The 14391-nt window shown below is 37.3% G+C and overlaps 1 protein-coding gene across 3 annotated transcripts in view; it reads right to left on the bottom strand.

The window, feature by feature from the left end:
- KANSL1 (KAT8 regulatory NSL complex subunit 1) overlaps positions 1-14391 on the bottom strand; it is a 157767-nt gene that overhangs the window by 37148 nt on the left and 106228 nt on the right. For all 3 annotated transcript variants that reach the window (XM_081028406.1, XM_081028407.1, XM_081028405.1), the window contains one exon: positions 7659-7763. In XM_081028406.1, the coding sequence (XP_080884532.1) occupies positions 7659-7763 (105 nt within the window). The remainder of the gene's footprint in view (positions 1-7658; positions 7764-14391) is intronic.

Consider the following 14391-nt stretch of genomic DNA (forward strand, 5'->3'; position numbering starts at 1 on the left):
GGCTCATTTGTGCAAAAGAAATATAGGCAGGATAATCCAAAAAGTAATGAAATTGGTTGTGTACAGGTGGTGGGAACAGGACGGAACAAAGTGGGAAATGAGGACACAGTAGTAGGGACGATAGCCTTTTGCACAGCGATGAGACTTAGAACTGTAGTAATGTTTCACATACTCAAAAAATAAATAAGAAAGATCAACTATTGTGTGTGCCTGTGTGGTAGAACACAAGAAGTGGAATACTGTAGTAAAGAACCTAACAGTATTACAAAACAATTACATACACTGACAGGTGTGAGGAAGAAAGAACTAACCTAAGAACAACTCCAGAAAACAGTTATTTTGACTATGTTATAGGGTTGACAGACTGTACACAACATTGTACTCTGGTAGGTAAATATTTCTCACAGGGGTGTGAGTTGGCAATTATGAAACTACTTTATGTGGTACCAGGATTGAACAAGTAAGTATCAATAAAGAAGGAGGAAGGCTCTAGTGTTAGTACTGGTATTAGTATGAACTCGTGGTTTTACATACACAGGTGGGTAGATAATGAAATACAGATGTCTGTGTATATGCATGTGACAGCATATACTTACATATTCTTTAGCTTTGTCTGACACCAAGTAGCAATAAGCACAACTAGTACCCATATCTTGGTTTCAAAATCTTGTTCTCCAATAAAAAGAATCAGGGCTGGAGCAGGTAAAATACAAAATGAATCTGGAACATCTTCTGATGCCAGGAAGTGAATGCTCAAAAAAATGAGGGGGCATGTTGAAAGGACAGAGGAGCCAGTCTGAAGGAGGTCCCAATGCCAAAAGCTGAGGCAACTGGAGCAAATGAATGAATGATAGTAACAGATTATAATCTATAAAATAAATATTCAAGAATCCATTCTGACATAAAGAATGGAATGACTACATAAACAAATAATAAGGGAGAAAAGACAATTCTTCCTACCAGAATTCTAACTAACAAATATAAAAATTAGAAAATCCCCATTTAGTAAACACAATAGTAATAACTGTTACAGCCAAAAACCACGAGTGGATAATAAAATTGTGGACTGTAGTATAATGAGCAACAGAATATTACATATTATCTCCCCAAGGGATAGTCGTTGGTTACAAAGGGAGAAATACTAACAGTGGAGAAACCTGGCAGGCACCACCTTAATCAAGTGAAAAAAAGCTTTCAATTCCAACATCATGTGCCCCCCCAATATAGTGCACCGAGAAGGGCGCAGTTAATCCCTTTTGTGGTATTACTGCAAAAAATGCGTAACCTCTAATAATGAGAAAACATCGGGCAACTCCAATTTGAGGAACATTATACAAAATAACGGACCAGTACTCGTGTCAAGGTAATGAAAGACAAAGACTGAGGCATTCTCACAGATCGAAGGAGACCAAAAGACAGATAACAACTAAAGGCCATATGAGGGATTTTGGACCAAAACACGGACATTAGAAAAATGAGTGAAATTCAAACAAAATCTGTATAGTTTTGTATCAATGTTAATTCCTGACTTTGACCACTGCATATCAGTAACACAAGCTGTTAACACGAGGGGATGCTGGGTGAAGGATATGTGAGGACTGTGTGTATTACGTTTGCAACTTCTATGTAAGTCTCAAGTCATTTTTAAAAAATATTTTTAAAAAGAACAAAGAAATATTTACTCAGCATTAATAGAGCAAATTTCATTCACACGCAAATGTTATCAGTCTACAGCTGCCTATCACCTACAGGGTAAAGTATAAGCTCATTAAGATGATTACAAAATCCATTATGAACTGGCCCAATCATCCAATACTCCATCACAGAAAAGTATTTGCAGTTCCTTGATAATGCCAGGCTCTCTCTCAAGCCTCTTTTACATTACACACGCAGTACCCTCCTGCTGAAACTCACTCCGCGGCCCATCCTGCAGCAAGCCCACAGGACTCACCGCTCACTTTCCCTAGGCAGCTACCTTTCCTGACGTCCCCTATTAGATGAACTGAGAATTCTTTCCCCCTAAATTCCCATTATATGCTTGCTGGAAAACTATGAACCCTTCAAGGGAAGAGATACCTGGTTCTGCTGATAGGTGTTTCCCAGACACACAGTGCAGTATGAAACGAGTTTTTACCAAGTATTTATTATGGACCAAACACTGTTACGTGTAAGCACATTACACTTATTCTACCGTTAATTATCAGCAACCCTAAAGAGGTAGGTACAGAGCCAAACTCTTAATCAGGATCCTTTAAGCAGGTATGTTATGGAAATTCAACACCAAGAGTGACCTGTAATGTAGACTTGGGGTGATTGTGATGTGTCAGTGCAGGTTCACAAGGTGTAACAAAGGTACCACTCTGGTGGGGGATGTTGACCTTGGGTGAGACCAGCATGTGTGGGGCAGGGGTATGTGAGAAATCTCTATACCTTCTGCTCAATTTTGCTGTCAAACTTAAAGTACTCTAAACAAATAAATAAATAAACCCTTAATTTTAAAAAATCAAATACATTAATACTTCTGCTTCAAAAGGTATGGTTAACTAAAAATATATAAACAGTCTTATAAATATATCACTTCAGGTCAAATTTTGCCATGAAATGAGTTTGATGCAGAACTTGGGGGAAAAAACTAGTTTTGGTTCTCAGAGATGTTTGGATTTTAGAAATGCAGTTAAGGGACTAAGGACTTGTATTATTATTCCTACTTTACAAACGAAAAGTATGGCAAGTGTGGGAGGAAAAGTGTTCTACAAATGTCAGTCGGGTCAGGATAGTAGTGTTTGGATCTCTTACAGTCGCACTAATTTTTTTGTTTACAGTCATTCTATCAATTATGGAGTGAGAAGTGCTAAAATTTCCAAATATGGTTATGGGTTTTTTTCTATTGCTTTTGTGCTTCATGTATATGAAGCACTTTTATGACTGCTTTCTTGATAAATTGACCCTTTTATCATTGTAAAATGTCCTCCTTTACCGCTGGTAATACTACTTGTCTTAAAAACGATTTTGCTGATATTAATATACTCACAAGAGCTTTCTTATGCTTACTGTTCATAAAATATATCTTTTCCTGTCCTTTTGTTCTCCATAGATCTGAGTTTCCAATTGGCATTATTTGCATTCAACCTGAACAAATTCAAGTATAGATATTCTGCCAACATATTCCCTCAGCTTTCCTTTATATAAAAATGACTTTATTTCATCTTAATTTTTAAAGAAAAAATGTTTTTGCTGTTACAGAATGTTGAGTAGCAACCCCCGCATTTTAAATGTCATTTCATTGTTTTGTGCCCTCCATTGTTTCTGATTAGAAGTCACCAATCCTTATCAATATTCTCTTATATGAAATATGAGTGTATCTACCTTCCTCCTTACTTCCAAGATTTTCTTCACTGAATTTTTAGCACTTTTTCTCATATTTACTATTCTGATTCTTGAATCTGTAAATTGGTCTTTTTCATTCAAATATGCAGTGATTATTTCAAACTTTTTCCCCTGTACCATTCTCTTTTTTCTCCTTCTGGAATTTGAACTATACATTTTTACAATTTCCTCAGGACTATGTTTATTTCTGAACATTTTTATGTTCAGTCTTTCTGTTCTTTGGAACAAGTAATTTCTATTGATCTGTTCTCATGTTCACTGACCCTTTCTTCTGTAGTTTTCAATCTGCTATCAAGTAAATTTTTTATTCAAATAGTGAACTTTTCAATTCTACAACTTTTGTTCTACGAGTTCCATTTGATTTAATTTTCACCTCTCTGCTGAGATTTCTCCCATATGTTTGCACATTATCCTTAAATATTTTTATTAAGTGCTTTTAAATCCTTATTTCCTAATTCCATCCTCTGAGTCATTTCAGGATGATTTCCTACTGAATACCTTTTTCTCGTGACTGAGGGTCCCTTTTTTTGTTTATTGATGTTTAATAAATTTTAATTGTATACCGACATTATATATACATGGTATGCTGTAGAGAATCTAGATTCAGTGACCTTTTCCTGAAGTGTGTTGATTTTTGCTCTAGCAGGCAAATTTCTAATTGGTTAGAAACCAACTGAATCTCGACTTTGTGGAGCTGGTTTTATGCTTTCATAGAAACATACTGGAGTCTATTTTTTATTTGTCCTTAATCCTGTGAGCCCCACGGTCCTGAGAAAGTCTTTAACTCCTAAAGCACAGGTCTTCTTTGGTCAATGTTAGGCCCAAGGTGTTTACCAAGTCTAGTTGGGATTCAAACTCCAAATTCTGTCTTCCCTGCAGCAGACAGTGACTTCACTGTCTGCTCAGCTTTCTGACTACCAACTGTTGCTTTCTACTAAGCTCTGTGAAATCTTCCCTGAACATGTGCAGCTCAGGGTTAGCTCAAGATCTGAGAGGGATTTATGTAGATTGTGGAGCCATGCGCGCATCCTCCCCACACACTTCTTTGACAATATTCCCTCCCTCAATTTCTAGCTACTTGGCAGCTGTGAACTCCGTCCTCTGACAACATACAAGCCAATGAGATTGTGGCTCTCTCTAGATGAGTTCTAGATACCAAGTGCCACAGGGACTGAAGAGGTCCTCATCTCTGAAAATATTTTTTGTCTCAAATTTTGAAAAGCATTCTTCATCTACCTAGTAACATGCTGAGGTTCCATGTTAGCTCTTTTTGCTCATTACACTGTCTTAATTGGGGGAAAGGGGACTACTGTTTATTCAAGAGAGGAAAGAGAGAGGAGGAGGAAGAGGTAAAGGGCATGTTTCTCAACACGAGAACAATTCTCAAAGGCTTTTTACATTCCCTCTTCGTAGGAAACACACCCTCTTTGTTCAGAAGGCTTTTTATTTCATATCAGAATTTATTAGTGCAATTTATCAGTAGCTATAAAGCCAGAGGTCCTTAGTTTCTCTCTACATACGCTTACCTTTAAAACTGCCTTTGAGTTAAAGTCAGATTGAAGGAGTTTTAAGCGGGGGAGGGGAGAAGGTTGATGCCTCCTTAGATCTTCCTTTCCTCTCCCCCCACTACTCCATAAAAACACAACCCACTTCTCCATCTCAGGGATATTCTTTGCTTGTCTCCACGGCTCAAAAAGGGCTTGCCCATACATCCAGTGTTTTTGATCACAGGTTGGACCCCTTTAGAAAACTCAGTTTCAGCAATATCTGTACTGTGCTTATAACTAAAGCAGATACACACACACGTTCTGTTTAAAAAAGTCATTCAACTTGGAAATAAGGCAGAAAGATGATTATGTGTCCTTTCAGTGTAACACTGGAACATTATCTAACAAGCCCACCTAAGGGTCATATGACTTTCCATATTTAACTTTGTTTTACTTACTATTTATAATTGATTAGCACCCAGATGCCTTAAATTAGATGTTTATTTTTAGAAAATTAGTGAGCTAAAATTGATTTGGTCTAGTTGAAAACATAACTCCAAAGATTATGCCTTTATTATTCTGTAGGATATTAACAAGTTTGTATGCTACTGAGTAATCTTATGCCAGCACTTTTCCTTTCAATGACCACATATACAAATTAGTATCTGGTATCAAGATACTGTTACCAGTTCTGCCACCATCATGATTCCCACTTTAATCAGGTACTATATATTTCTTTGAGAATTATGTCTAACTACTTTAAACTATATTTTGACAGTTTAAAAAAATCCTGTTTTTTTTTTTTCCAATTCCAGTGAGTTTCAGAAATAAAAATACAAAAATAAACACAACAAAAAATACCTGACCTAATTTTTGAATCACATTTCTATTTTGGAAAAAAAGGAGAACAGGTAGTTAAATGTGCACATGAAAATGTACAACTGCCCCTGTCAACTGTGACCTAAGATTTTTAAAAGCAAAATTGAGAAGACAAAATACAAATCACTTTTCAAAAGAGCTGGATAACAAAAAGGCAAAATTAAACAGGGCCTTCCTATAATGAAAAACTTTTCCTGGAAACTGACATATTAGGCACATTTTAAAAATGATGAAGTTCCTTAATATCTTTTAAGGAATATATGCTTTGCAGCCCACCCACCAATAAAATAAACAACAGAAATGTACTGCCTTCTGTTTGCCTTTCTGTTTCCTTCAGAAAATAAGACACTTTCTGAAGATTTTTCAGAAAGCATGTTTAATTCATGAGAAAGGGAGAGGTTAACCTCTCTCCTTTCTGTATATAGTGACAGAGTACACTTGTTTTCATAAGGTTTATTTACTTTACTGAATCAAAAAAGCATTCTATTGTACAATGGAGAAACTACCGTGAGCATCACAACGAGGAATGAGAAAGATGGTCCCTACCTTCCAGAATCTTACAATTTAGTATGTGTCATGCACACACAAGTGAATGGTGGGTAGGGAAAGGGACACAGCCCTAAGAAGAGCGTGCACATGCACATACTGAATGTTTATAAATATAACAAGAATCAATAACACAGTAAGACTGTTATGTTCTATCCTTCACAAGTGCTGACTGAGGTGAGAAAAACACCACTAAAGGAGATTACCTGAAAATTTTTGGAAGCCCTAAATACTGTACACAAATATATGAATGTATACAAAACTTACTCCGTATCACATATGCCTTAAGTTTCATGTTGCTTGTAATTATTATACCACCAACTGACCTTCCAACTTATCCATGTTTTCTCTCTCACTTGTAACAAATTTATTTTATCTTGGCTTAATACAATCACTAAAACAACTGTAAAAAATTCCATAGACTAACATTATGAATTGAATAGTGGCAATATTTGGCCTTCTGGTCTTATTTATTTAAAACTACTTTTCAGTTAAGAACTATCGATCTCTGAATGTCTTTGCATCTATCCCTAGCATCAGAGGCTTGTTTTCTTTAAGCTCTCTCATTAGGAAAGTCCGTTTCCACCATGTCATACGAGTTTCTGCCAACAATGATAATGATAAAGGATAACAAGCTTTGCTGATCTGCAGATGCAAGGAGACTAGCTGGTTTAACACACAATTTAAAGAGCCAGCACTGCTCACTAACTCCCAAACAACTGTCACGGAACCTTGGAATTTCTTTAAAAAAATGACAAATCAAGAAATGCTAATATTTATAAAAACCAGTAACTTCTAGGTAAAGTAAAAAAGTGATCTTGGAATTCAGAAGCAAAAGAAATTAATCCTGGTGTTGAAAGAAACAGGAAAAGGGAAGGAATCATGAAGAGGGAGGTCTGAGCTAAGTTCTAAGGATCCAGAAGATTACAGAAAATGACAGCTCTGTCCTCATTAAAGGGAGCAACTCACAGAAAACATTTTCAACATCTTTGTGAGTTAAACCTCTAGTCCAACCTTTTCATTTCATAGTGGCCCTGAAAGGTTACCTTACTTGTCAAAGGTGCCAGAGCCATGCGTTCTCCTGATTCCCAGTAATACTCCTTAATGCCACAATGCTCTGGCTATGTTGTCCTGAGTCAGGAGCTGCTTTTGAATTCTTGAGGTCAGCTACACAACTGCAGAAGGGGCCTTGTACTGCCCTATTCAGGAATTCAGATCTCGAAATGCCAAAAGTGATAAAAGGGGATACAGTACCCTTCCTTCAGCCAATGCAAGGATCCTAGTTACAGAGAATAAACTGTGTGCTGACATTACACCCTAAATTCTTACTCACTTCCCCTTTTCTGTGTTTATACTCACCAACTTATCATTTCCATGATCTGTCTTCACCTCAGAACTAAGTGGAAGAAGTAAGTCTGCTGCTGTATGGTCTGGGGAAGGCGCCTCCCCAAGAACTATCAACCCCTGCAGGACAGAGAGAAAACAGCACAAGTGAGTGGTACTGCAAGTTACAAATTTAATTTAGGAGACGTTTAGGGACAGGGGACAGGTTTACCACAGGCCTGTTCCCTCATCCTATGCTTTCCCAAGATTTATTTCGACAAAAAGCCTAACTGTAGCCATGAGTAAGGCCTAAGACTCAGACCCCAGCTTCCCTTTTCTTCCACTCGAATGCTCTGACCTACATGGCTTGTTACCAATTAGTATCTTTTATTCTTATCTTCTAGATCTGGAATCTCTATCAGAGTATGGTATTTTATGCTATAGTACCAACTAGAGTACATGGTATTAACAGCAGCAATGTAGGCTTTTTACTTAGTTAACTTGATCACAAATGTGGCTTAAGGATTACCAAACTGCAAGTGCTACAATTATAAATAATGAGCTAAAACAAATAATGAGCAACCAAACTACTGGGTGAAACAAAGGTGGAACAGTCCCTACAACATATTAGAAACCAAGAGCTATTTTTAAAAAACTGTTCCAAAGGCACATGCTTCTCATAAGCATAAATATTACTCCAGATTAGTTTCCTGCTTGACAATTCAAATTCAGACCTTACATTTGATCCAGGAAATAAAAAAAATTTAAAAAAGTAAAACAAATTTACACGACTCTACAAATCCTCTCCATAGTCAGCATGGCCCAGCTTGGTAAAGGCAGAAGTTAGCTTACTATGAAAAACAAAAACAAAAACCCACACACGTGAATCCCCCCGAATTCAAGTAAAGGTGACCATCAGGTTAACCGAAAGACTGGGATACAAGTGACCTGGCTTTGTGTCTTTGGTTATCTTTTTCTGTTCTAGAAAATAAGGAGATCGGACTGATAAGAAGCTCTTAACAGAAATTTTGTATTAGAATCGAGTGGGGAAAGGTATCAAACTATACCTACCCCAGGTCCAACATCAATTCTACTCAAGAGTTTCAGGAGGGAGGGGATGGATAAACTAGGCTTTTAAATAACTCCCCTGGTAAACCCTAATGCAAGCTCTAAACTGAAAAATACCAGCCTCAATCAGTCTTCATACAGCATCAGAATCCCCCAGAAAACATTCCAAAATATCGATCGCAGGGCCTAGAGATTTTGATTGTATCAATTGGAGCTCCCGAGGCCGTTATGATACAGGCTCTTACGAGCCAGAACCAGACTACCCATCCCTGGGTTCCTTTCTAACTCAAAAAGAGAAGGAAAGGGTTGGGTGGGGGGCATTCAGAAAGGACAATGAAATTTTACCTCAGTTAAAAAGAAAAGAAAATGCAAAACACCGTTTTTCCCCTGACAGCAAGAGAAACAACATTTACTTATTCTGGAATAAGACTATACCCAAGCCTATGTAGAAAATGAAGTGCAGTCCCCCAGAAAAGAGGCAAAGGTTATTAACTAAGAAACGTTTGGCCTAGCCCTCAAAATGAGGCTTCTCTGACTAAAAGAACTTCTGCTGCCAAACATTTTGTTGCCTCAATCACAAGCATAAGGAAGACCTCACAAACTTTACCATTTCAAAGTAAAAACTATTTGTAAAAAGCAGCTATCTTGCACACTATTCCCTTCTCAAAATACTGCATTCAACATTTTCCCTGCTTAGCCTAAACCACCTCATTTCCTGTATACAACTAGCCCAGTCATCCTGTCATTCAAAGTCCCCAATCATCTGTCCCTACCTTAATTATCTATTTCCAACTACTTTATCCAAATATTGTTACAGTTAATACCAATCTCATTATCTCGTAGAAAATGTATGAATGTATATGAAGTTGTTGCTGTGGAGAGGTGGGTTATTACAAAGTAGTATGTAAATAAATGCAATTAAAGGTTACAATACTATCTGGGGTCTTATGCTTTTGTTCATATTGATTCTGCCCCTTTCCTATATTTATCCAAAATGTCATTTGTCCTTTCAAAGAGCTTGTCAAATCCAAGTCCCACCTCCTCCCACCTCAGTCCCTGGCTAACTGAGCCCCTACTTGTTTTATCCACATTGCCAAGCTTCCTAAAGTATCAGGATTGTATCTCACCTTCTGTGTATTTAAATCTCATTTCCAGAGAAGAACTCTAGGCCAATTTATTTATTTCATTTATTGTTGCATCAATTTGCTGTTGAAATGTAAGCTGCTTGAAGACAGACAAAACATATTTGAACTCTCCACATTCCCTATCAGAATCATACAGCAAGAAAAGAAATGTAACAATCACCTTTTGAGTTTTTATGTTAAAAATCTTTTTTGGCTTGAACACGAAAACATTAAGTTTATAATAAGTAGAACCAGGGGCCTAAATAAATCCAACTTTTAGGTATAAAGTTACTCCCTCAATTTTTTTTAGGTAAGAAGTCAGGATACAACAGTCAATGTTTCCAAATGAAATTTTTTTTCCTTAAACTATTATGTAATTTCTAAAAACACCTCTCAGAGACTAAAAAGACAACCTGCCAATAAAGTTTTAGAAGATTTGGTAGGGACCATTTACTCTCCAATCATTTTGCAGACCAGTGTGATGGAGGTCAAAGGTCATGTCAACAGGCCAATCCATGGCAGAACTAGGGCTAAAGGCTGGGTCTAACTACTCTTTTTCTCTTCCTTTCATTCATTCAAATCAAGCCATAATTGAGCCATTCATCCACATTTTTTAGATGCTCAAGATACAGGAGAGACACATCCTTTCCCCTCCCCCTTCCACCTCATATCAAACCCGTCCCTGAAAATACTTAGAATCTAATACTGGGGCCAAGACAGACAATAAACAAATCAAGTAAGTAAATTGTGTGTAGTACATTAGAGTGTTAAATACTAAAGAGAAAAAATAAAGGACAGTGAGAGGATTAGAAATAGGAGTGAGCACTATTTCACATTAGGCAGTTTAGGTAAATTGCACTGAGGTGATACTCGAGCAAATATTTGAGAAAAAAATGTGGGAACTAACTTGGAGAGATCTGGGGGAAGAGCTAATGTAAAAGTTTCAAGGCTGGAACAAGCGTGATGATTTTAAGAACTGTAAGGAATTCAGATGGCTAGAGGAGAATGAGTGGAGTTTGTGGTAGGAGCTCAAGTCAGAAAGGGTGGGTGGGGGTAATCTTGCAGGGCCTTGTAACTCGTGAGTATTTCGGCTTTTATTCTTAGATGGGAACTCATTGAAGAGTTTCAATCAGGAGGAAACAACTTCACTTATGGTTTATAAGGATCAATCTAGCAATTGTGTTAACACAAAGACTAGTGAGTGGTAAAGAGAGAAGCAGAAAATACAGCTGCTTGGACCAAAGTGATTGGATATATATATTTGAAGACAGAATCAATCAGCTAAACAAATATGCTTCTTGAGATGTGAGGGAAGGGAGTCAGAGACCCAGCCAAGGTTTCAGGCCTCTGCAACAAGAATGGAGCTCCCACTGAAGATCTACAGAAGTCTACAAGATTACTTAAAACTCTTTAAAATACACTTAATAGCCATGAAAGCAAAGGTTATTATTGGCAAAGAAAACCGCTCCACACCTGTCATGGCAACCCCAAGCTGAGTTTATCCAGCATTCGGGGTTTACACTAGGTCAATTCTGCAAGACTGTGGCATCAGCCCTCAGTGGCAATAACCTCAGGGCTACTATATTCTAGAATAGACAGCAACTGGCAGAGGCCAAGGTAAAAAGGCCAGGAAGAGTCTTCCCATCCTTCATCACCACTCCCTAAGTCATAACAAGGATCGTAACTGGGCTACCCAGGCCTAGACAACTCCCACATAATATATCTCTAATAAATAAATTATTCCTCTGTGGAAACACAAAGCTATCCTACATACGTCAAAAAAATAATGCAAAAAATAACACGAAACAAAACTGAAAAAGGAAGAAATGGTAGAAGGAATGATGCCAAGCTTGATTTTAACAACAGGGCAAAAAAAAGTAAAAGGAAAGAAAAGAAAAAACTAAGTTGTATACGTGGATTTATTGCTTCCCCTTTTCCAATTTCAGATAATGTATGGAGTCAAAGTACAAAATAAAAAAAAAACACCACACCTCTTAAATTGTAGTATAAAATTAAGATGCAATTTCACACTCACTCCCTATTTCATGTTGAGTAGGTCAATCTTCCCTACTCATCTTAAGACAAATCAGTGACCTGACTACAGACCAGAACCATCCTGTGTTACCTAGAGAAGACACTGCCTCGTAACTATCGAGATGGGAACGTCAACTCTATATCAATTTTGAAAACAAAGGTGTTCTAGGCTTTTGCCACTCCCATTCAGCTCCTTTTCTACCCAGAAGTGCCAAAACGTTCAGTTCTCATTCCTAATAATAATACTTCCTTCCTTAGTTAGCAATTGCTGACTAATTTCACAAATCAGTAAGAACGGATAAAAAATGTGGATTAAAAAAAGGACACAATGCTTTGCACCAGACACGGATGTCGAAGACTGTGTGTTAAGAGAAACAAGTCTTCCTTAGCAATAGAACCTGCGTGGTCCCTTGTGCTTTCCCCCTCAGTTTTATTTTCCAGCAATGAAATTTCAATATACACGCTTGACGAAAATGCTGAAAAGGATACACCAGCAGAGTGTGTTAGACAGAAAATGCTTTGGAGTCAGATAAATAGCCCTCAGTTCAAATTTAGCTTGGCCTCTTACAAGCCTGTAAGTTGTCAGATTTGCTCTGTGCATTCAATATATATATGAATATACATGGAAACAGTGCACACTCAAAAAAGTTTTCTTTTCTCATCCAAGGAATGGAAGCATCTTAAAAAAAAAACAGACACTATAAAATTGTGAAAGTATCAAAATATTGTGAAAATATCACAATGGTATGGAGAAGAGTGCAAAGGAGCTCCTAGAAACTGTATCCCTTCTCCAAAGAGCAATAGGAATCATTATTCCCTGAAAAAAAGAGACTAAAGACTCAATTAATCTGAAAGTTAATACTAAACTTTTGCCAGAACAGAAAATGGCCATCACCCAGCAGTTCTCAAATAATTTTATTAAAGTGATGTATTCCAAAAAAGAAAATATTAATACGCAAGAAAGTAAATCCTTAAAAAGAAAAAGACAGCTGTACCCTCAAATTCCCCATCCAACGACAAACTCTTACAGTTGACTGCCAAACCTAAATTCATCTCATAAAAGGTGTGCATGCGTGTGTGTACGTGCATGCAGAGAGAGACAGAGTGCGAGAGAGAGGCAGGCCTGCACAAGCCAGGCAGCTCTGGAAAATCTTGGAGCAAGATGGGAAATGGGAACACCAACCCACCTTACTAAAACACGGGGTTAAAAACCTGTTTCAATAACTCAAAACAGTAAAGCACTTAAAGCAACTGCAAACTTGAGCAACAGAGTCAGATACTCAAATCTCAGCTCTGCACTCAGCTCAAGGCTGGTATGACCATGCACACACTACTTAACCTCTTTGCCCCTCCATTTGTTTATGTTTGAGAACAACAGTAAACCACTCAACACAGTGTCTCTTGCATAGTAAATAGTCAAAGACTTCTATTATTATAGTGCTACATGAAGGCCAAATGCATATTAATGTATCTTTGGGAAAATCCCATTGCTTAGTTGTTATAGTGGGTGGAATAATGACTCCCCGTGTTTTATGTCACCCAGTACCTATTAATGTGACCTTAATTGGAAACAGGATCTTTGCAGATTTAATCAGATTAAGATGAGTCCTTGTGTGGGCCCTAACTCCCAATATGACTGGTGTCCGCATAAGAGGGAAATCTGGGACACAGACACACAGAGATGACAATTTGAAGATGGAAGCAGAGATGCGAATGATGCAGCTATAAATGGAGGAATACCAAGGCTTACCAGCACCACCAGAAACTTAAGAGGCAAGGATTCTTCCTTAGAATCGTTCGAGGGAGCATGGCCCTGCCTACACCCTGATTTCACAATTCTAGCTTCCAGAACTATGAAAAAAATTTCTGTTGTTTTAAGTTTACCACCAAATTTGTGCTACTTTGTTATGGCAGCCCCCCACAGTATTAACACATTTGTTTTAAAAAGACATTGCATAAATATTTAATAAAGTTGTGAATTTTCTTGTCATGTTACTATAATAACTGTCATTCTACTTTTATTCTTCCTGTCAGAATTTTGTGCCATACATTGTGTTTTCAGACTGCAAAGAAAACGCATTAAAATCTACAATGTCTTATTTTACCGATAATAAAAGTGAGGCTCAGAAATGTTCAGTAGCTTTTCTTCCTAAGGTTATATAGCTACCGTGTTTCCCCAAAAATAAGACCTAGCCTTATATTAATTTTTGCTCCAAAAAAACGCATTAGAGCTGATTGTCCGGCTAATTCTTATTTTCGGGAAACACGGTAGTTAGTCTCATCATCATTCCTGCTCATGTTCTACAAATATCAATTTCTTTTGCGAAGAAAAGCTCAGGAAAACAAAATATTCACCACCCTTGGTGAATATTTTTAGTTTTAATTCCTCATTTGCTGTAGCTAATGTTTAAATAAGTTAGTCAGGATTTAGTTTGATCCCTATTACAAGGGAACAAATATTTTCTTTAAAAAGGTAAGTCCTCTGCATTTCGTCCTCAATTATAACACACTCTAGTGAACTTTTGGAGAATTATATATAGACC

The sequence above is a fragment of the Rhinolophus hipposideros genome (assembly GCF_964194185.1).
Source record: "Rhinolophus hipposideros genome assembly, chromosome: 20".
Taxonomy (NCBI): Eukaryota; Metazoa; Chordata; class Mammalia; order Chiroptera; family Rhinolophidae; genus Rhinolophus; species Rhinolophus hipposideros.